The following is a 22,157-nucleotide window of genomic DNA, read 5'->3' on the forward strand; positions in this document are numbered from 1 at the left end:
GGCCTCTTCTGAGTAGATTTCTTGCTCTGCATTTTGGCAGTCTATTGCCTGTTTGTTTATAAGAAAAGAGACTGCCTCGCTGTTTTTACTTGTCGAAGTTCCTGAGATCGCTCTCGCACGGTAAACAGGAAGATTGCCGCTCGACGTGGGGGTGGAGGAGGCGAGGACCTGCCTGCATCTCTGCTTAGTAGAGAGAAAACTTTGTTCCTGCATTCCTGAACATACTGCATCCACTCCGTGACATACAATTGTGTCAAACACAGCTTTTTCCTGCGCCTTGGTGAAGCTACAACGGTGTCAAACACAGCTTTTTCCTGCGCCTTGGTGAGGCTACAACGGTCGAAAGGGTTCTTCAGACGAAGGAAAAGGGCAGAGAAGTCATCGAGGTGCAAGATCGCACATTTACGCGATGACTAGAAACTTGACGCGGCAGGGTCTACTTGGTATGATCAAGTTGGTAGAAATGTGGGTATGGACCTGCGAAAGGGGCAGGGGGAGCAAAAGCAGCAACAGCAGCCGGACACTAGGAGCCCCAATCGTACTCGGGTATGATAGTGCCATGTGCGTTGCCAAACGCAATGGAGAAGAGGCCGCCCAGCCAGAGAGGCAACGAGCTTCCGAGCGCCATAAGGTTACAGAGGACTACAAAGATGATGTTCCGTAGCATCAAGCCCCATGTCGTCTGTGGAGCCATGATGCCTGGCATTCCGCTTGGGATCTTCTGCGACTCGGTGATCACCGGTCGCATACGTTCCTCATACGCCTTGATGGCACTCGGAAGATCGTTCCTATGGGAGGCTACCTCGCCTGCTAGGATATAGGCACCAAGCATCGCCAGGCTCGTACCGGTTCCAGTCGGACCAGCGGCGTATCCGGCGTCGCCGCAGAGGACAAAGCGGCCTTGGGACAGAGACGGCATCTTGACTTGCACCATCTCCGAGGCATAAAAGTTGTCGGCTTTCTCCATAAGTTCGAGCAGCTGCTCAGTCTGCCATCCTGCGCCGCGGAAGACGTCGGCGACAAAGGTCTTGGTAGCCTCGGTGCCCATCCGTGAGGCCTGTCGAAACTCTTCCATACGTGGGGCGGTCTCGCTTGTGCGGGGATGGATACCGACAAGTGCGACGCGATTTGTCTTGCCGTCGTGATCGGGACCAACGCCCATAAAGCGTCCAGGCACTGCACTGTAGCCTTGGCCGTACTGGCCATCTCGCAGAATGGATTTAGGAATGCTAAAGTATGCACCCCACGCATCGATTGACTCGATGTGATCCCTGACGTTGCAGTGAAAGCCCAGCGCTCGAGTGCGCGACGTCGCGCCATCACAGGCTATCACCAGGTCGAACTCCGACGGCTGGAGAACGCCGTTTGCAAATTCGACCTTGATGGGCCCATTCTCTCCAGCAGGCTGGGCGAGGGAAGAGATCTGTTCGCCAAACACGTACCTGACCCTGTTTGGCTCGCCCGCATTTCCCTTTCCGGCCTCGAGCGAAAGGTCGTACATGATCTCGCTTAGGTCGTCTCGGAAGATCTCAAACTCGGACACCAACGCCTGCCGATCTGCATCTCCCGACGCACGCATAGTGGCGAGCACCCGTCCGGTCTTGTTGACGAGCTCGAGACCCTTGAACGGCGCTAGTCTGCTTCGTACCCGTTCCTCCATGTCGCCCATCTTACGCATCACAGCGACACCGTACGAGCGGATGTCGATGTTCTGTCCTCCCCTGCGGAAAGAGGGGTAGCGCTCGATGACGGTCACCTCACTGCAGCCAGACCGGGCGAGCCAGTAGGCTGCGCATGGGCCGGCGATAGAAGCCCCTACGATGAGGACCCGAAGCTCAGGCATTGCCGGTGACGATGGTTGAGGAGGGAGGGGAGGTTGAGGAGTCTTCAGCACCGATTCGAGAGCGAATATTTAAGTCCTCGCCTTTCCCAATCAGACTCCCCCCGATCTGTTGTGCTTCTCCACGGCGCAGCAATTTCCCCCGTTTATCTCCACCGACCCGTTGCGCATTTAGACGGCAATGCGCGTCCTTCACCGGAATAAAAAATGGCAGGAGCTCGATCTGCACTACTAGTGTGGTGTTGACGTTTACGCTAGTGCCTGACTAATTGAAGGGAGGTAGCACCGTCCAATTGGCATTGACAGGCCGTGGTTGCTTGGAACCAGAGAAGGCTGGCTGATTGAACCAGCTCAAGGCAAGACCATCTTAGTCTTTGCTGCTGGCTTGCGTAAAGCGACTCATGTCGACTCACATGGTGTAGCAAGGTGCTGCCACGTCATTGTTTGGACTGTTCCTCCTCCCGCTGCCTAGATTGAAGACCACGAGAGAAGTTTCCATTGTGTGAAACGTAGTGAGCCCCTGTTTGACCCGGCCTCCCGAGCCCCTTTAGGGGAGTGTTTGTGGATAGTGTCCACAAAGAAGGCCCCGAACGAAATCAGCAACCTATTCTTTATCGCTGCCCCTTGTCGATGCGTTTCAACCCTGAGGTTTGTATTTAACCATTGTCTGTCGTTCCCTCCTGTGGCCATAGATAGGCCACCAAGAACGGGCAATTATGAACAGTGATGATACTTTTGATTGAGAATATAGACGCAAAAGACAGCTGAGCGAAGGGGAACAGGAAAAGAGTACAGTTTGATCGGTGTGAAGGGGAGACGGTAGGGACAGAAGATAAGTAAAGCACAGGCTACCAAGATGACATCAGGAAATCTGATTCCCCCGCTGTCGTGCTGCTCGAGAATCAGTGAGACTGGACCAAGCCAGTACATTCAGTTGACTCACCCTCCCATTCCCTCGTCGACAATAACTACATTCTATTTCAACTTGCTTCTCGGCCATGCTGGCGACTTGCACGGCCAAAGTCATTCGAAGCCGACGTCGCGACTAGTCGCGAGAGAAGAACTTGTCTAGTTCGACGAGAGCGTCCTCATAGGCCGCGGCCAGAGCACTGACGCCGGCCTCGGCGGACTGGACAGCGCCGGCGAGGTGATCACGCTCCCGATGGAGACGCTGGATCTCCCTGTTGATGCGGTTGCACTCGGCCTCGGAGCTACGGTGCCTTTCGTCGAGACTGATGCACAAGTGGCTGTGGCGAAGACACTCTTCGGCGGCCTGACGAGCACGCTCTGCACAGAGGCGAAGACGGTCTCTCGGAGCACGGCGATATTCGTCGTCCCGAAGCTGTTGCTCGTTCTCTGCTTGACCATGCGCTGCCACCGCGCGAAGCTTCTCCTCCCAGACGCGCTCACGCTCACGGTCAGCTAGGCGGCGCTCGTCGGTGGTACGTATGATCTCAACCTCGATGGAGCCATGCTGCACCTTGAGGTCTGCAAGCCTCATGTGTGCACCGTGGAGGTCTTCCTTGCAGGAACTGACTGTTTCAAACGGATCTACGGCCTCGCTGTGAGGGGCGACCGGCTTTACAGACAAGCAAACGGTGTCAGTCACGACTCGCGCTAGTGCCTCCTAGTGCAGCTCACCAGAGAAGAGCTAGTAGCACCGTTGTTGTTCACATTGCTGCCATTGCTGGTCATGTCCTTTCCACTGTCATTCGTGGCAACAGCAATGCCCCTGTCTGTGTTGACGTTGTCGTTGAAGTCGCTGTCGCCGCCCTCGCCATCATCGTTGTTGGATGCCTCTGCTGTTTCTCAAGAGCTCCGATCAGCCGAGGCATCGCCTTCTGCCAAAGATTGACTCACCCGTGCTGCAAGACTCGGCTTCATTGCCATTTGGAGCAGTTCCAGCACAATCTGGGTCTGCTGACACCGACTGACGCGAGGACGACGGCGAGGCCGACGACGAAGACGACGAGGATGACGAAGACGACGACTCCCCAGCAATGGCGTTGCCGTTGCAGCTGCCGCCACATCCGTCGCCGGCGGACACACCACAGGGACCACTGGTGCCGGACCTAGAGCAGTTTGCGTCTGAGCTAGGACAAGCGCACATCTCGCCGGGCTGAGCCGTGTGGGAAACACTTGGACTGGCGGACTGCGAGGGAGAGATGGCGTGCTGAGCGCTCACAGTCGCGGGCACGGTAGGCGGCGGAGGAGATGATGGCCCAGCAGCGGGATGAGAGCCAAGGTGGTGATGGGATGGCATCGAAGGTCAAAGAGGAGGAGCGAAAGATCGTTGAGATAGACTCGGAGGGACGAGGAACGAGACAGTCGCCACACACACGCTCAGAAGGTGGCGTCTCTCTTTCTTCGCACGGGAGGGCGGCGGGGCGCGCAAACCTCGTGGCGGACCCGACTTTATTCCCTGCCACCAGCGGGCAAAAGGCGGGCATGTACACACGCTGCTCGTGCCCTGGACAGTCTGTTCATGAGCGGGCCGTCATTATGCGGTGCCTGAACAGACGCGAGCGCCCGCCGCCCGGCTTTTTGCTCTCACTCGCTCTGCTTCCTCTCTCCGACTGAGGTGCGCGCTGGCTCGGGTGATTGCTCTCGCGCAGGGCCTTCCTCGCACTGATACATGTGCTCCCTCTCTCTTTGCTGTACTAGACCTACAGACCACGATTGTATTTGCAATGCCCTTCTTTGCGTCTCCAAGCGACGCACTGTGGCCTCGCTGGCGCACTTGGTCCAGCGTCGAAGGTTCAAATTCATACCGATGAGGGGCACCCTCGATGGGCGGGGTCGCCCACTTCATAGGCCCTCCAATTTGCAGACGCGCGTTTGCCCTTCTGGGTTGACCGTCTGATTGTGTTGACTGCACCGCCCTGATCTGCTTATTTACAGCGGGTGAAAAGTGGGGTTCGCGTCACACTCGCAAGGGCGAAGGGCCAGTCTGAGGCAGTGAAGAGTGGCAGAGGCAAGCGAAAGAGGGCGAGGGCCCGAAAACACAGGACAAGCATTGTTTTCTCTTTGAGTGAGTGAAGGCGAGTCGTCGGTATGGCGTCGGTTTCGTACTTGTGACAGAGGGCAAAGAGACCCTTTGCCACGACTGAACCGAGACCCACCCTTTGACCGAGCCCTTCCGCGTCAGTTTCCTACTCAGCCGAACATCGTACAGTCACCTTCGTCCATTTTCGCGAGTCCCCAAGCACTGTACATTACCTTAGCGAGATGCTTGTTTATCTGACACCCCCTGTGACCCGAGTGGTCGCAGGCTCACAGGAGCAAACATGTCGTGAGGATGAAAAAACTGAAGTAGAGGAGTCTGTTTCATGCACGGAGCAAAGTGGCGTAAAGCCGTATTGTGTGCAGTACAGCACAACAAAGCGGGGCGTCGAGTATGTCCTGTATCGTCATCGCCCGTTGGTGGAAGACAAGATCCGAATGGGCGCAAGTCTTCCGTGCCAGACTTGCGCCCTACTTGATGGCAGTCGAAGGCAAAGCCTTAAATACCCCAGGGCATTCTGAGTGGTCCCGTCTTCATCACTCACCGCTCAAATCGACAAATATGATTCGAAAGTTCGCGTCAGTCCTGGTCTCCAGTCTGTTGCTGCTCTCTTACACCAGCCACCCCGAAGCGCGACCAGTGCCGGTTGATGAACGTGGCAAAAGACCTTTGCTCCCCAGCAACGAGCATGTGAGTTGAAAGCGTCTCTATTGACTTTTTGACTTTCAATTCAGTCTGACAGGTGGTGGCCCAACCCCGTACGCTTTACCCAGTCCTCTCAAGGCCAGGGCTCAGTGGCACAGTGGACCCAACCTACCCTCACTGAGTCTCACGAGGACCGGTCGTCGTCCTCAAAGTGGTTCGACCCTAGTGGTGCCGATCCATACGATGACTTGTGCTTGATGCACCGATGCTTCGACCTTCCCAGAGGAGCCGGACCCTACAATGAACTACCTCATCCTGCCCACGTCTTCGATACTTATCAGCGAAGCGCCGCCCAGAACCACGAGGAGCACAGCAGACAGAAATTACGAAGTGACATGCCCAATTACGGCGAAAGTGAGACTCAGGATTCTGTCCACGGCCAACCTGAGGGCCCCGCTCAGCCAAAGACTGTCAAAAGGAAGAGGCCTCTTTTCAGTGACAAAGAACGTGCTCGGCTTCCCAAAAGGATCTTGGAGCTCCTTGATAAGCCTCCCAATGAAGAAATTTCGCAGGGTGAGCGAGAAGAGATGCAGCAGTATATTAATGAAACCTTGAACGCCCGGCAAAGCCAACGAAGAAAGGTCGCCCAAAAGCAAGACCTCGGTCCATCGCAGCCAAGAGTAGGAGAACGCCTAAAGGAGCTCAATTCACGGGCTCGCGGAGGAAAGGAGATTCTTCAAGAGGACATCAACGGTTTTCGTTACTTCATCACACCGACGCCGGCACAAATGTCATTGCCGGTCGAACTGGCCAACGAGAAGCAAAACAAAATTGCCGCACTTATCAAGGGCTATTTCCACGTAGACCCCCCCCAGAAAAGGGACAAACGGTTCAAAGACAGGCTGTATCGTCTCAAATCTCATCCAAATCGCGTCGCCAAGCAGCAGAATATACTAGCAGCAGCACAGCAAAACAGCGAGACTGCGTCCCCGTCTGGAGCAGGCGGAGAAGAATTGAAAATCTATGATTTCAAGTCACACAATATCAAAAAAGCTAAGACGTACGGTAAAACGGCGCAAGGAGTTCATAGGAGCTTCCGCTACTTTTTCACTCCGACGGGAAGTAGTGTTTCGCTGCCCGACAGGCAAGCGGGGAGATTTTCACAAGAATTGGACAGGATCGTGAAATGGTACGATAACGGGATCAGCTCTAAAAAGGACTTTCTGCAGGAAGTTAAAAACACCAAAAGAGTTGCAGGGCGGGTAGAGGAGGGGACGGAGCTCGCAGGGGAAGAGGAGAAGCACTCTTGATTGATGGTGCGACTACTTTTATCGCCTCGATCAATGGCGCCGTCCGAGCCTTTCTTGAGGCTTCCATCAAGCCTTGAAGGCTTGGCCTTCCTCATTTTTCTTTGTCTTTCCATTGTGCTCGAAAATATGATTTGTGCGACACCAGAGCGAACCGGAGCTATCAGAATGTGTTCTGAAACAGGGAAAAGCCTCATATACGTAGGCAGATGTCGCGCTGCGACGCCTGGCTTCTCTCTAAGTCGTGCCCGAGAACCTGCTTGAGGGCGCTCTAGGATTGCTACGGTGCGCAGCATGCGATGGCGTGCTTTGGACGCCCGTCACGGTTAATGAGACCCGAGAAACGCGGTCGAGTGAACATGGCGACCGAAATAAAGACGGGCGCGAGAGATAAGCACGAGCGCAAGAAAAAAAAAAAACAAAGGGCGAGCAGAACAAAGGAGGGACACAGGGCGCCGGGGCGTCGATGATCCCTGAGACCCTGACTTGTCAGCCACATGCAAAGGCTTAAGTGCCCCAGGGCATTCTGAGTGATCCCATCCTCATCACTCAACGCTCAAATCGACGCTCATGACTCGAAAAGTCGCATCAATCCTGGTCTCTAGCCTGTTATTGCTCCTTAACGCAACCCGGTCTCAAGCTCAACCAGTACCGACAGGTGCTAGTGGCAAGCGTCCTTTTCCCTACGACGATGAGCTCGTGAGTTGAAGGTGTCTCTATTGACTTTAGGACATGTAGTCCAGTCTGACAGGGCCCAATCCCATACTCTCTACCCAGTACTCTCTAGGGCACGGTTCGGTTTCACAATGGAACCATCCTCCCCTCGCCGAGCCTTACAATTGGCAAGCATCGTATCCACACGGCCGGCTCAACACTGCCGGAGCTGATTCTATCAAAGACGTGTGGTGGTCGCAACACTGTTCCGACCTTCCTGAAGCCGGGTCCTACAATGAACTACTTCATCATGCCAGTGTCTTCGACGAAGATCAGCAGAGTGCTGACGAGCACCACGAGGAGCACAGCAGGCAGTACTTACCAGTTGGCATGCCCGAATACGGCGAAAATGAAACCCAGGGTTCTGTCCACGGCCAGATTCAGCAGCCCGTTCAGAAAAAGTTTGACGGAAGGAGGAGGCCTATTCTTAGTGATAAAGAACGCGCTACACTTCCCCCAGAGGTCTTGTCTCTCCTTGATCAAGCTCCCGATGAACAAGACAGCAAGGATCACTTCATCACCCTACGGCGTTATCTCACTCGTATCATAAATGCCCGGAGAAAGCAACGACAAATGGTTGCTCAAGAGCAAGGCCGTGTTCCATCGCAGTCGGGAAAGGGCAAACGCTCAGAGAAGCTCATGGCAGACGCTCGCGATGGAGAGAAGATTCTCACAATAGTCATCGACGGTGAACTTTGCATCATTACACCGACGACATACTCGTCATTGCCTCTCAAAGTGGCCGAAGCGAAGCGAGAAAAAATAAAAGAACTTCTCCATAAATACTACAGCAAACGCGCCGGAAAAAGGCGTGACAATTGCTTGAGGAGCGCGCTCTACAGGTTAAAAGAAACACCAAGTCGCGTGGTCAAGCAGCAGCAACTACTAGTGGCACAGCAAGACAGCGAGACTGGATCGTCGTCTGGAGCAAGCGAAAAAGATGCGGGCTTGGCGACATTCAGAAAATTCAAACAAAAAGAAGCTCGCACGTCCGAAAAAGTGGCGCAAGGAGTCCATAAGGGCTTCCGTTACCTTTTCACTCGCAATGGACGTCATGCTTCGCTGCCCGACTGGCAAGCGAATAATTTTTCAGGCGAACTAAATAGGGTCGTGAGATGGTACAATAAGAAAAGTATCACTGATGATGAGTTCCTAAAAGATTTGAATAACATCCGACAACATGCAAAGCGTATAGAGTAGGGGACCAAGAAAGAGAAGGGATATAAGGCCCTGCTCGGAGAGAATAATGCTTATAGCCTTGATAAATAGTGAAATAAGTTTTACCACCTAAGACAATGGCGCCGTCCGAGCGTGTCGCGCAGCCTTCATGCCTTGCGCTCGTCACAATGCTTTACCTTCTGCAATTTTGCTTCTCCTTTCCATGACGTGAGCGATACTTGGGGGAACTCAAGCTATCAGAATGTATCCGGAGACGAGGAGAAGAGGGAAAATACAGGGAAAAGCCTCGTATACAAAGGCAGGCGTGGCGCTGCAACGCCCGGCTTATCTCTGAAATTTGTGCCTGAGGGTCTGGTTGAGGGCGCTCCAGGATTTCTACGCTGCCCAGCATGCGATGGCGTGCTTCAGACGTCCGTCACGGCGAGTGAGACTGGAGAACCAGGGCCGAGTAAACAGGGCGAGCGAAATAAATATGGGCGCGAGAAAAAAAAGACGGGCGAGAGAAACAAAGGAAGTACTGTACTGTACAGTACACAGGGCGCCGGGGCGTCCATAATTTCATGAGAACCTGGGCATGGCAGTCAACTGCAAAGGCTCAAATACCCCAAAGCATTCTGGAGGACCCCTTTTTCATCACACAATGCTCCAACTGACCCTCATGTCTCAAACAGTCGCATCGATCCTGGTCTTCAAGCTACTATTGCTCCTATACGCGAGCCAGGCTCGACCGGTACCGGCTGGTGAACTTGGCGCAAGTCCTTTTACCTACAGCGATGAGCATGTGAGTTGAAGGCGTTCCTACCGACTCTGTGACATTTCGTTCAGTCTGACCAGTTTTGGCCCACAGCAATTCTCTCCAGACCTGGACGTGTTTTCACAGTGGAACAAGTCTCCCCTTGCCGAGCCTCACGATAGCCAGGCGTCGTTTCCACACGACGGCTTCAACCCTACTGGAACCGATCTTCACGGAGACTCGTCGGTGTGGCAAGAATGTCTCCATCTTTACCAGACCTGGCCATACAGCGATAACCCTCCGGTCCATGTCCCCAACACAGATCAGAGCTTCATACCTACCGGAACCGATCTTCACGGAGACTCGTCGGTGTGGCAAGAATGTCTCCATCTTTACCAGACCTGGCCATACAGCGATAACCCTCCGGTCCATGTCCCCAACACAGATCAGAGCTTCATACCTACCGGAACCGATCTTCACGGAGACTCGTCGGTGTGGCAAGAATGTCTCCATCTTTACCAGACCTGGCCATACAGCGATAACCCTCCGGTCCATGTCCCCAACACAGATCAGAGCTTCATACCTACCGGAACCGATCTTCACGGAGACTCGTCGGTGTGGCAAGAATGTCTCCATCTTTACCAGACCTGGCCATACAGCGATAACCCTCCGGCCCATGTCATCAACACAGATCAACAAGGCACCCCTCAACACCACGAGGAACACAGTGAGAAGAGCTTGCCAGTTGACATGCCCAGACATGGTGAAAGCGAACCTCAAGGCTCTGTCCACGACCAGGCTCAAGGGCCCGTTCAGAAAGCAAATAAGAAGAGGAGGAGGCCACTTCTTAGTGATAAAGAACGTGCTATGCTTCCCAAAAATATCTTGGAGCTCCTTGATATGGATTCTGATGAGCTACTCAGCAAGTATCAGCACGCTTGCATTGCGGAAAGCCTTGGAGCTATCATGCAAGCCCGGAGAAAGCCGCAAAAAAGCCGCGCTCGAAAGAGAAACCCCCATTCATCGCGGTGGGAAAAGAAAAACCTACCTGAGCTCAAGAAGCTGGCTCACGAAGGAAATAAGATCCTCATAAGAGACATCGATGATGAGCGTTATTTCATTACACCAACCCCAAAATACACGACGTTGCCTCTCCAGGTGGCCGACGAGAATCTACTTGAAATAGTAAATATTCTCGGCACCTTTTGGAATCGACCCACCGAAACCCGTGACCGATGGTTAAGGGACGAATTCTTGAGGCTCAAGAAGAACTCAATTCTTGTGGCCACGCAGCAGCAGATAGCGGTACAGCAAAGCAACGAGACTGGATCATCGTCCAAAACACACAAAAACGATGTGGAACTTGACAAATTCACCTCTCGCAATATACGAGAAGCTCAAACACACGGCAAAGCGGTGCAGGAAGACTATGATGGCTCTCGTTACTTTTTCACACGGGAGAGACACTACGTTTCGCTGCTCGCATGGCAAGCGGACGACTACTCAGGCGAAGTGAACAGGATCGTGAGACGGTATAACAGGAAATTAATATCTGAAGCTGAGCTCATTGCCGAAATGAGGAACGTCAAAAGAGCTGCAGAGCGTGAGCGGAGGACGAGGGAAGAACAAAATTAAAGCCTCTGCTCGAGGAGGAAGGGGGGAAATAGCCTTTATTTCTTCTGCTTATCTTAATCACATTGACTTCTTTCACCTCTGTTGATGGTGCCGTGCAAGCTTGTCTTGCCATGCCTTAGAACCTTCACAAAGTACCTCTACGCTTTTCTACCTAGTCTCAATTGTGCGCGAATCTTGTGCGATGCGACCTATCTGTTCTTTGGCGCCTTCCAGAGTCGCAAGAGTTCGATATGACTGACGGAGACTAGTATGGAGCAGCAGATAGATACAGGCACAATGTCGCAATTGCATCGCAGCAGACCATGACAGCAGCGTTCGCATCTGGTAGCCCCTGTGATGCAGGTGGCTGTGTGGGGGGTCCTTGAAGTATACACGCGTCGCCCCCTTTTGAAATTCAATAAATTCCTTCCTCGATCACAGCTGCAGACCCACAGGAGCAAGCACGTCGTGTGGGTGAAAGAGTGAAGCCGGAGGCTCCATTTTTGGTTTACTTACACGGGAGTAAGCTGGCGTTAAATCAGGATGTGTGCTGTACAGCACGACAAAGCGGGACAACGGGTATGTCCTTGAGAATTGTCGCCCGTCTGCACTAGGCAAGGCCCGAATTGGTGTCGATATTCCGTGCCAAACATGAGTCCTGCCTTGATGCCTGTGAGGAAGCTGGAAGCTGGACACCTGAGCGAACAGGGGCTACTTAATTGTATTCTGCGACGAAGCGAAGGGGGAGAATGCGGAAAAAAGGCCTCGTATATAGAGGGCAGGCGTCGTGCTGCGACGCCTGGCTTATCTCTGAAATTCGCGCTTGAGGGCATGCTTCGGACATCCAGCACGTCCAATAAGGTCCGAGAAGCAGAGCCTAGTAAGAAGGGCGAGCAAAATGAACACGGGCGCAGGGCGTTGCGGCGTCCAGGACGCCCCTAGGCCCTAACATGGCAGTCAAAAGCAAAGGCTTTAATAGCCCAAGGCATACTTGGGTGACCCCTCTTCATCACGCAACGCTCGGCTCGATTTGACCCTCATGTCTCTAACAGTCGCATCAATCCTGGTCTTCATCCTTTTGCTGCTCCTTTACGCAAGCCACGCTCGACCAGTACCGGTCGGCGAATACGGAGGAGATTCGTATTCTCCTAGCGATGAGCATGTGAGTTGAAGGGGTTTCACTACTACTCTTTGAATCCCGGTCTCGTCTGACAGGTGGTGGCCCATTGTAGTTCTCTCTAGACCATGGCCTATTTACACAATGGAATGAACTTCCCGTCGCCGAGCCTCACAATGACCAAGGACCATTCTCAGACTGGCTCGTTTCTCCTACAGGAGCCGAGCCTCACCAAGACCCGTGGCCCTTCCCACGCTTGTTCGACTCTCCCACCAGAGCCTCGCCTCACAGTGACTTCCCTCATCCAGCGCATGCCTTCGATGCTTCTCAGCAGAGTGTCGTTCAACGCCACGAGGAACACAGAAGACATAATAATGAGTCTGGAGATGACGAAGGCGGAGCTCGAAGCACTGTTTCCGACCAGGCTCAGCGGCACGGTCAGAAGCGAGCCCGCAAGAGGAGGAGGCCTGTTCTTCTCAGCGAGACAGAACGTAGTATGATCCCCGAGGATCTTTTACCGCTCCTTGATAGGAGTCATGATGAACCTCTCGACAAAGAAAAGAGCAAACGCCTTGCACGTTCTATTAGACAAGTTAAAAGACTTCGGAAAGAACAAGATGGTCCCTCTCAACCGAGAGATCATAGCTCAGCAGAGAAAGAAAAAAGTGACCTGATAAGAAGGCTTAAAATCCAGGCTCAAAGGGAGAAAAAGATTTTCGAAAGGGACATCGGAGATGATCGTTACTTCTTTACACCGACGCCGGCGTACAAGATATTGCCAGTGGAATTGGCCAACAAAAAGGAGGAAGAAATTCGGAAAATTTTCGCGGAATACCAAACGAAAGACGAAGATATTCGTGAGAGTTGGCTGAAGAAAAGATTGCACAATCTTAAAATGGTGCCAAATCGCGTGGTCAAGCAGCAGCAATCTGTGGGGCAGCACTCCCGCAGGACTGCATCGTCGTCTGGAGCAAGCGACGATGCGACATTCTTGAAATTCAGGAAGAACCACAAAATGCAAGCGTCTGAGCACCGCAAAGTAGTGGACGAATCCTACGGTCTCTTTTGTTACTTTTTTACTCCAGCGGGGCCTTCCTTTTCGATGCCCATTCCGACATGGGAAAACTATTTCACGGAACTGGAAAAGCTTAAGAAAGAATATGATGCGGTGAGCGACCCCGAGAAGCATTTTAAGAAGCGCTTTAAGAGCATCGCTGCAGCTGCACTTCGTCTAGAGAGAGCCAAGAAAAGAATTCCAAGACCCATCTTTGGAGCATCGCCACAGCTTCAGGCCATTTAAGGACAAAGAAAAAGAAGTAGGAACAGAAAGGGTCCTGCTCAGACAGAGAAGGTGAGCGGCGAAAACCCCCAGCGTCAACTTTGATGTTCCATAGCAGACATCTCCTTTTCCGCCAATCTCGATGGCGCCGTCCAAGTCTATCTCGTAGCCTCCATGCATTGGACTCGTCACAAGGTATCTCTATTTTTTTATTTTTTTTTTCTCTTTCGACCCATTTTGCTCGAGTCTTATCATAAATGTCTAATGGAGATCAAACGCAGGGGCAAGCAGGTACAAGCAAAGCGTCGCATTTGTGTGTCGTGGGTACACTGTCCTACGTGCAGACAGCAAAGTCGTGACAGCAGAGTTCGCGTCTGATAGCCTCTGCGATGCGGGACATTGCGGGCCCACAGAAGCAAGCGCGTCGTGTGGGCGAAAAGTCAGTTTCGTGACTCTTTCTCTTCAAGAGCGGGCGCAGCAGGGTTCCTCATTTTAATTCTTGAATTGTCCAACGAGCAAAGTGGCGCAAAGCCAGCACGTATACTGTGCGCTGAAGCGCGGCGTCAAATACATGGGAGTCCTGGCCCGCCTGTGCAAGTTGAAACCCAATTGGGCGTCAAATTGTCCGAAACATGATGCCTTTCTTGTGGGGCATGTGGGGCAATCGAATGACAGTACGTAAGGGTCTTGTGGCACTATGAGTGACCCGCTCGTCATTTATCAGAACCCTCAAGCGGACCACCATGATTCAAGAACACAAAATAGTACGGATCTTCCACATGTTACTGTTCCTCTACGCAACCCATTCCCGTGCCCAACCAGGACCTCTTCGTCATTACGGAAAGAGCCCTCTTCCCTATGGCGATGAACACGTAAGTTGTAGACGTTCCTGTCTCGGACTTTTGGCATGATCTAAGAGGCGGTGGCGCAAAGCAGGACTGTTTAAACCAGGCCTCGTTTCCGCACTGGAATGACCCTCCCGCACCTGAGCCTTGCGGAAATCAGTGGTCGTTACCACACTGGAACGACCCTTCCGAAGCTGAGCCTAACGAGAATCAGAGGTGGCTACCGCGCCCGAATGACCCTCCCGAATCCGAGCCTCACGACAACCAGTGGTCGTTACCACACCCAAACGACCCTCCCCAAGCCGAGATCCTCGAGAACCAATGGTTGCTACCACACTGGAACGACCCTCCTGGATACGGGCCTCACAGTAGCTTCCCTCAGCAAGCCCACGTCCTCGATGCTAGTCAACAGCACGCCGCTCAACATTCCGAGAAGCATAGCAGACAAGATTCGTCATTTGACATGCCCGGATATTGCGAAGATGAAAGTCAGAGCACTGTTCATGATGCGCCTGAACTTCAATCGCAGGAAACATCGAGAAGAAGGCCGTACTTCCTCACTAATGACGAGTGGCTTCAGCTTTCCAAGGCCGACTCAGACCTCCTTGATATGAAAGTTAGCGAGCTTCATAACCCTGAACTTCTCTCAAGGCGAGCAAAGCTGATAAAGAAGATAAGAGAAGAACGAAAAAGATCAGGAATTCACCTGGCATCCATCCGGCTGCGGTCAGAGAAGGCAATGCAGAAGGAGCTCAAGCAACGAGCCCAGAGAGAGAAAAAGATTATCATCAATGATCTCGATGGTCAACGTTACTTTTTTGCACCGATGCAGGACGTCGCGACATTGCCTATTGAAATGGCCGAGGAAAAAAAGGCTCAAGTAGAACGTATCATTGCGCAGTGCGACTCTCGACTTGAAGAAAAAGGTTCAGATTGGCTTAAGGACAGAATAGCCGAACTCAAAAAGGTGACAAATTCCGTTGCCAAGCATCAACGGTTGGGTGGACAGCAATCCGGCGAGGTTGGATCGTCGTCTGGAGTATGTGCGAGTGGGTCGTCCTTTAGGAAATCAAAAAGGGCAATCAAAAAAAAAGCCAGGACATCTGACAAAGTGGTAATCAGATGCGTCAACGAGTTTTGCGTCATTGCCACGCCTAGACAAAGCTTTAAGATGCCCGCTGAGAGGTACAATCGGTTCTCGATTGAAATAGGGAAAGCTGTCAAAAAATTCGAAGGAAAAGAAGGTACCGAGAAGTGCTTCCAAAGTGCTATTCACGGAATCAATCGAGCTGCATCAGCCTTCGAAAAGTTGGAGACGGGGCGAGAAGCTAAGACACGAAAGGAGAGGAGACCGCCCGACGGGGAGTGAGGAGTTCGTATGTAGTCTGTGTGAGCGCTGATATCCCTTCTCGAGTTCATCTTTGCAAGTTCATGGCCTTCTTTCGACGGCGCTGCCCAAGCCAGTGTTTCATCTAGTCTTACTGTCTCGCGTACTATCACTTTGTTGCTACGTATTAAATCATGTCTATGAACACCTGCAGGTGATCCGTAAGAGCTTGTGAAAAGCTCGTGTCTGCTATTGATACCCTCCTCTCCACTCTCTCTATTCGCCCCTAGATATCCTCTTTCTGTTGTTCCGATCCACTTCTCTTGTCCGCCCTTGCCCCAGCTCTCCCGACTCACTACGCGTCTATTGTCCGAACTCTACTGCGCTGCCGGTCAGAAGCACGCAACGGCCACCTGGAATGCAGCATAAGGCTCCCATTCCTTCATCGTAGACTTTTTTTGGAAGGGTCTACTTCGGCGTAGCTCTACACTGTACTCTACTCGTATAGCGGGGATGATACTGCACATATCTTGGCTGGCCGTTTTCATAGGACACAAGGACCACGTGCACCATGTGGAAACAAGGAAGGAGTGACAAGCAGGCAAGTGATTGTAAACGCGTTGTGACCCCGCAGTGGCCATGTTTTCCGACTCCCTGATGTCTTTTCTCACTGTTCACAATGACATCGGGCGGACGGCGGTGCGTGAGTGGCGGCGCGCACGGGCGTCCGTTTTGGACTTGTTGCCCTGCCCCCGGAGCACAGAGTAACGACGCCCCAGGAAGCACGTCTTTATCTCCCTATTCTGACCGCGCAGCTTCGGCTTTCAGATTTAGCCCCTCTGTTTCAGCAAGTGCCTCAGCCGGACGTCGTACATGTGGAACAGGTGACCCTTGTGGAGCTTTGCAAGCACTGTCCCGCACTCTCCCCTTTTCCCGTCACAGGATCTTTTTGACAGCATCCGTCCACCTCTGCGGAGGGGTTGGTTGCAGGCTCACAGGACCAAGCAGATCTTGTGGGTGAAAAATGCAGCACAAGGATCTATTTTTGTTTTCTCGCACGGATGAAAACTGGGCGTAAGATCAGGATGTGTGATACAGTAAAGCGGGGCGCTGATTTGGTCCACAGCGTCGTCCTCAGACCGTGCGATAGCAAGACTCGAGTGGGCATAAAGATCTCGCGTCAAACATCAGGTCGTGCAAGGATTTAAATACCCAAGGGCATTCAGAAGGACCCCATCTTTTTCACTCTCTCAACGCGCGTGACCCTCATGACTCAAAAGCTTGCATTGATCCTGGTATTTAGTCTGGTACTGCTCCTCCATGCAACACATTCACAGGCCCGACCAACACCGGCTGGTGAACATGGCGAGAGCCATTTTGTTCTGTACCACGATGAGCACGTGAGTTGAAATGTTCCTGCACAGTTCTGTGACTTCTGGTCTTCTTTGACAGGCAATGGCCCCACTTCAGCACGCCCCAGATCAGGGCTCATTTCTACAGTGGAACGACCCTCTCGAGGTGGATACTCTCAATAACCAGTGGCAAATGTCACTCTGGAACGACCTGCCCGAATTCGAGCCCCACAATGACCAGTGGCAACACTCACACTGGAACCACTCTCCCGAGCCTGAGCCTTACAGCCTTTTCCCTGAACTAGACAAAGTCTTCGATGTACGTCAGCAGGGTGCTGCTCAACATCATGACGAAGTACAAGGCACTGTACCTCGCAGTGATGCTGTCTTTTCGTCCCATCCTCAACCAGCTTATGCTTCCAACGCGCCAATCGCTTCTCCGCATCATGAGGAGCAAAGCAGGCAGATTATACCTTCCTACATGCCCGGACATGGCCTTCGCGAGACTTCAGACGCTGCTTCGCAACCCTCTAGTAGGCGTAAGCTGAGTCGGAAGCCGAAGGCTATCTTCCTCACAGATCACGAGCGCAAGCTGTTTCGGAAGCAGAGGCCTATCTACCTCACTGATCAAGAGCGCGTCTCGCTTACGCCAGATGAGTTGTATCTCATTGATCACAGCGACAGTCTCGATGAGGAGATGCGCAGCTCCATAGCAGCCGTTGTAGCAAAAGTAAAACTAGCCCGGAAAGGGCATCGGAATCAGCAGGTCACCAATGGCCCACGGCCCAGAAATATATCTGACGTGGTGAACGACTTCAGGGAGAAGGCCGTGAAACAGGGTAAGATCCTTACAGTGGACATCGGCGAGGAGCGGTTTTTCTTTACCCCGATCCCGACACATGGTTCAATACCGATCGAGGTGGCCGAAAAGAAGAGGAGTGAAGTGGTTGGTTTAAAAACGAAGTACGAGACTGTCCCGGAAAGAAAACGTAAGGGATGGTTTCTAAGAGAATTACACAAACTTCGGGAAGCCCCAAATCGCGAGGTCAAGGAGCAGCGACTGGCTGGACAACAGACCAGCGAACGTGGATACTCTGAAGCAAGCGAGAAGGAGACAAATCGCTACAAAATGAGGAAGCAGATAAGAAAGAAAGCTGCAACCGATAACAAAGTGGTGCACGAAGTCTTTCAAGGGGTTCATTACTTTGCCACTCCGACAGGCTGCATTTTCTCGCTGCCGGATCGAAAGGCACGAATCTTCACAGAGGAATTGAAATTAGCCACGAAACGATATCACGAGCAAGAGCAACCTGACAAATTTCTCGACTATACTCTCCAAGCTTTGGGCCGAGCTGCGACGAACCTAGGACTGGCTTGAAAATAAGTAAGGAGGTGACGGGCTCGCTCGAGAGCCAAGGAGGAAACGGGATCTTTGCAGCCTGGAAGTCCACAGCATTTGTCGTTCGCAGTACAGGATCTACCTCATCAATGCTTTCGTCGGCATTGGTCGAATAACACTTGCGTTTTCAGAAATGCTTCGACTTCTCTTTCCGTAGTGTGCTCGTTCACGCTGGCATCCTCGAAGGGCGCTCGATTTCAAGGAATGTGATGGAGACTAGATCGGAGTAAACACGATTTTGCAGGCTATCACAGGCGAAATTTGTAGGCGAATCACCACCTTTCTCATAATCTTTGTTTAGCTAAATACGAGGGCAGTTTTGAGGACTTGATGGTAGTATAAGATAGGTGTTGATTGTGATGTTGGCTTAGGGGAGTCAGTATGGTGCCTAAACACAGATTCGGACCCCACCACAGCCTTCAAAGTACTGTACCGTATGACTAGAAAGCTGGCGTGGATTTCTATGCGGCGAGCGTCAACAGAATCTGGTGTGGTCGTGACGACTTCTCATTGGTCACATCTCTTAGAACGATCCTTTTCTCCAAGTCCACCGGCATTATCTGCCAGGAAGCAACCCAGCGTGCGCTTATCGCACCTATGGAGGTGCGATCCAGTCAACAATCCAGCTCCAACACAACGAATGTTCGCGTCTGCAAAGGTATTCCCCACACCAACCTCAAAGTACGAATGGAAAGTACGAAGAAGGAGCTAGCAGCAACGCCTGTGTCGGCGGGATTAAAAGAGACCAAGTCATGAAGCACGACGATAGTAGCTAGGAAAGTGAAGAGGAGAGGACTGGGAAGAGGAGTGATGCATGTGTGGCTGTTATTGTGAAGCTGGCAGCGAGCAGCCGGGAGTGAGGTGCATCGTGGTGCTCCTTCCGATGCTTAACATTGCAGGCCTCGTTCGTGGAGGCCTCAAATCCGCCCTGACTTCCGCACAGAAACCTCTCCCACCAGCTGGTCTGTACACTTACCGTTACAACGTTTAGCTGAGACGCTTCTGACCGGGCGTGTGCTTTGTCATACACTTGCTACTACACTTGCACTCTATGGAATGCTCTACCTGGCCCGAACGTGAAGAGAAAAGACACTTCAGTATCGCTCCTGCTGCACGACATCCCTTGCCAGACCGACTCTGCACCGAACATACTCAGATATGATCCCATCGTTGTTGCATCCACATACAGTAGCCAGAAAGGGGGAATAGAAAATCGCTGTGGCTCACTCGCTTGAGAAAATGAACAATCGCACGAGATGAACCTGTCACACTTGCTGGACCCGAATTTTTTTGAAGATCCTCAATTGCAGGGGCGGGCTAGGTAGACGAAATCGTGGTGAACGATGAGACTGCTTCGCAATTTGCTCTTCTTATATTAAATGGTCGTCCGTACCGGTGAGGAATCCTGGACTTCAGTTGCTGCTACCTTCCAGTCATTTAGCAGGCGACGTTGAACATACAGTATACAGTATTAATAGTTTTAATTTCTTTTCTTGACATTGTGGACTTTCCAGCACGGACAACATTGCTGGCGACGTCATTGCAAGGCTACATTCTGCCTTCCTGTTTCTTGTTCCTTCTCGTCATCTTGCACGGGGTATCTTTGGCGGTGTACACTCGTCGTGGCGTGCGTCCGTCTCGCGGCGTCATGGGTGTTGACTAACGTAGCCGTTTTATTTTTTTGGTTGCTGCCCCGTTTTTGCCCATTCCTCAAAAGAGGCAACGCTGCCACGCAAGATCATACCTGTACACAGACGTGGCGGTCGATGCGATGCTCATCAGACAAAGGAGACACAATGACATACTAGCTTGCTACGAGGGCAAATGGCCTACATGTACAGAGGAAAACATTTGGCAAGGGGCTGCAGGCGCGCTCTGACATTGCCTTAGAGGAGAGTGAACTCGTCGGGGCTCGTTGGACGCGATGGAAGAGTCATCACAAATGCCCTAGGAATACCGCGGTGTGGAGGGACCGAGCGTGCGCCGAAGGTCGTATGCTCTGTTTCAAGTTCTACCTCTGTGTCTCGGGGCTTGAGCGGGTACAGCTACTCTTCCTTTGGCAGGTATGTGGTGGCGCTCAAAAGCACAACTCTGCACAATTGTGTATCTCTTCTCCATTCACCATCACCTGCAAGATGCGTCTCGTCCTCCTACTCGCCTACAGCGCACTTCTTTGTGGTACTGCAGTCATTGTTGCTGCACCCACCGCATGTGCAATGAGAAGGCAGCGAGGCCCAAACTCTGCAGCACCAGCCCCTTCACCTCAACCTGACAGCTGGCGCGACAGTCTGGACATGCTTTGTCATGCTTCACAAGTCGTTGAAGACGAGACGGGAACATCTTCTACTTCTCCACAGAGTCCTACACCTCCTCATCCCACGCCTCCTGCAAATGCTTTTGCACAGCGTCTTGAACCTTTTCTTTGTCACCGAGAGCCACATTATGGATCCATGAAAAAACTTTCGGCTCGAAACAAGCCAGCAATTGGAGCCAATGAAGGGGCAGAAGAGGAGCCCGGGTGCTCTGCGAGCGCGAGGAGAACGCAGCGCGGCAAAAGTGTCAACTATGTACAAGATGACTCTAACGAAAGCTGGTCAGGCGAGGACGAATATCCCGAACGAAGTAGGCGAATGAAACCAGGAAAAAAATCCGCTGCGGGAAAAGCGAAAAAGGCGAAAATGAACGAACTCTCGGTTCGAAACGGTAAAGGTCTCCCGTCAATTTGCGAACAAGAATGGATGCTGCGGAAGTTTGACCCAGAAGCAAAGGTCTGTATCGATTACCTAGACCGGGATGAAGTGTTGCGGGAGAGAGAGAAGCTGCGCCACCTTGTCGCCAGATTTAGCGTGCAACACGCTCCTAATCTGGTCAGCCAGAAGGAGATAGATTATTGGGACAAATTTCGACAGCGATGGGAAAGCAAAAATGGTGCTTTACCAAAGCTCTACGAAGAAGATCGTTCGAACACGGATGACGATGAGTGGGAAGGGCAATTTGGCGGTCAACAGTTGAACGAAGGAGATAGGACTACTCGGAAAATTATACACAAAGACCTGCGCCGTCGCATTGACGCCCATTTACCGACAAGAACGGAACAGGCTCTTTTGCGCGTGCTCCTGAAAGGAATAAGTGCAGATGATGCAGTAGTGCAGCCAGAAACAATTGGAGCGTTGAGGGAAGCTTGGAAAGAAGCTAAGATACTTTGGAGAGAGGCACACCAGTATCTGAACTCGCCGCCTGTGCAGGGTGAAGAGATGAAAAGAAATGCTCTCCTCGAGATGGCGGCAGCTGTTGGGAACAGAACTAAAAATCGAAGGGAAAGCAACAGGCGGTCGATGCAAAATTGTCGTCTTTCTAAGCGGAAAGCACGCCAAGTCCAACCAGATCACTAAACAAGATATCATCTGCTCTTCTCAAATCCTTGTTCACCTGTATAGATGTCCTTCATCGTCTTATTTGACATACAGCATCTCAAGGGTCTTATCTGCTCCGGCCAATGTCCCGAGGTGAAGGCTGTCGCCAAAGGTCCAACGTGCAGCAGAAGCCTACAATCTTCTGCTCACGCATGCTTTTCAGAACAATGGCTTTGATGTTCCCTACCACAGACGTGGCATTGGATGGAGAGCTCAGCAGAAGAAGGAGACGCGATAGCATGCTAGCTTGCTACGAGGGCAAGGGGCTTAAATGCACTGTACTGTACACTACAGAGGAAAAAAAAAACATCTGACAAGGGGGCAACAGGCGTACTCTGACACTGCCACGGAGGAGATTTAATGCATGGAGGCACGTTGGATAAGACTGA

At 52.2% G+C, this 22,157-nt stretch overlaps 8 protein-coding genes across 8 annotated transcripts; 6 read left to right on the forward strand and 2 right to left on the reverse strand.

Annotated features, from left to right (window-relative positions):
* Nucleotides 1-114: 114 nt before the first annotated feature.
* Nucleotides 115-1,901, reverse strand: FA10DRAFT_269828 (putative monooxygenase). The gene has a single exon (XM_025522894.1). The coding sequence runs from the start codon at nucleotides 1,841-1,843 to the stop codon at nucleotides 524-526; it is 1,320 nt and encodes a 439-aa protein (XP_025374437.1). The 5' UTR covers nucleotides 1,844-1,901; the 3' UTR covers nucleotides 115-523.
* A 984-nt stretch (nucleotides 1,902-2,885) lies between these two features.
* FA10DRAFT_289310 (hypothetical protein) lies at nucleotides 2,886-4,103 on the reverse strand (the record flags this gene model as incomplete). Its single annotated transcript, XM_025524277.1, has 3 exons — nucleotides 2,886-3,419; nucleotides 3,482-3,642; nucleotides 3,701-4,103. 3 exons carry the CDS (start codon nucleotides 4,101-4,103, stop codon nucleotides 2,886-2,888), a joined length of 1,098 nt encoding a protein of 365 aa, XP_025374438.1.
* A 1,302-nt stretch (nucleotides 4,104-5,405) lies between these two features.
* On the forward strand, nucleotides 5,406-6,799 carry FA10DRAFT_262975 (hypothetical protein; the record flags this gene model as incomplete). The annotated part of the gene is made up of 2 exons (XM_025520161.1): nucleotides 5,406-5,534; nucleotides 5,579-6,799. The coding sequence occupies 2 exons, from the start codon at nucleotides 5,406-5,408 to the stop codon at nucleotides 6,797-6,799; spliced, it is 1,350 nt and encodes a 449-aa protein (XP_025374439.1).
* A 567-nt stretch (nucleotides 6,800-7,366) lies between these two features.
* FA10DRAFT_262976 (hypothetical protein) lies at nucleotides 7,367-8,325 on the forward strand (the record flags this gene model as incomplete). The annotated part of the gene is made up of 3 exons (XM_025520162.1): nucleotides 7,367-7,495; nucleotides 7,535-8,248; nucleotides 8,302-8,325. The coding sequence occupies 3 exons, from the start codon at nucleotides 7,367-7,369 to the stop codon at nucleotides 8,323-8,325; spliced, it is 867 nt and encodes a 288-aa protein (XP_025374440.1).
* A 1,004-nt stretch (nucleotides 8,326-9,329) lies between these two features.
* Nucleotides 9,330-11,057, forward strand: FA10DRAFT_297664 (hypothetical protein; the record flags this gene model as incomplete). Its single annotated transcript, XM_025524531.1, has 2 exons — nucleotides 9,330-9,470; nucleotides 9,570-11,057. 2 exons carry the CDS (start codon nucleotides 9,330-9,332, stop codon nucleotides 11,055-11,057), a joined length of 1,629 nt encoding a protein of 542 aa, XP_025374441.1.
* Nucleotides 11,058-12,329: 1,272 nt separating this feature from the next.
* FA10DRAFT_262978 (hypothetical protein) lies at nucleotides 12,330-13,453 on the forward strand (the record flags this gene model as incomplete). The annotated part of the gene is made up of 2 exons (XM_025520163.1): nucleotides 12,330-12,647; nucleotides 12,848-13,453. 2 exons carry the CDS (start codon nucleotides 12,330-12,332, stop codon nucleotides 13,451-13,453), a joined length of 924 nt encoding a protein of 307 aa, XP_025374442.1.
* A 611-nt stretch (nucleotides 13,454-14,064) lies between these two features.
* Nucleotides 14,065-15,132, forward strand: FA10DRAFT_262979 (hypothetical protein; the record flags this gene model as incomplete). The annotated part of the gene is made up of 4 exons (XM_025520164.1): nucleotides 14,065-14,106; nucleotides 14,198-14,304; nucleotides 14,350-15,080; nucleotides 15,110-15,132. The coding sequence occupies 4 exons, from the start codon at nucleotides 14,065-14,067 to the stop codon at nucleotides 15,130-15,132; spliced, it is 903 nt and encodes a 300-aa protein (XP_025374443.1).
* Nucleotides 15,133-16,872: 1,740 nt separating this feature from the next.
* On the forward strand, nucleotides 16,873-19,111 carry FA10DRAFT_262980 (hypothetical protein; the record flags this gene model as incomplete). Its single annotated transcript, XM_025520165.1, has 5 exons — nucleotides 16,873-17,004; nucleotides 17,057-17,945; nucleotides 18,513-18,561; nucleotides 18,600-18,618; nucleotides 18,800-19,111. 5 exons carry the CDS (start codon nucleotides 16,873-16,875, stop codon nucleotides 19,109-19,111), a joined length of 1,401 nt encoding a protein of 466 aa, XP_025374444.1.
* Nucleotides 19,112-22,157: the final 3,046 nt, after the last annotated feature.

This window comes from Acaromyces ingoldii (genome assembly GCF_003144295.1).
Source record: "Acaromyces ingoldii strain MCA 4198 unplaced genomic scaffold FA10scaffold_8, whole genome shotgun sequence".
NCBI classification, from domain to species: domain Eukaryota; kingdom Fungi; phylum Basidiomycota; class Exobasidiomycetes; order Exobasidiales; family Cryptobasidiaceae; genus Acaromyces; species Acaromyces ingoldii.

Coding starts and splice junctions, on each gene's coding strand:
- FA10DRAFT_269828 (XM_025522894.1), bottom strand. CDS start 1,843: ATGCCTGAGCTTCGGGTCCTCATCGTAGGGGCTTCTATCGCCGGCCCA.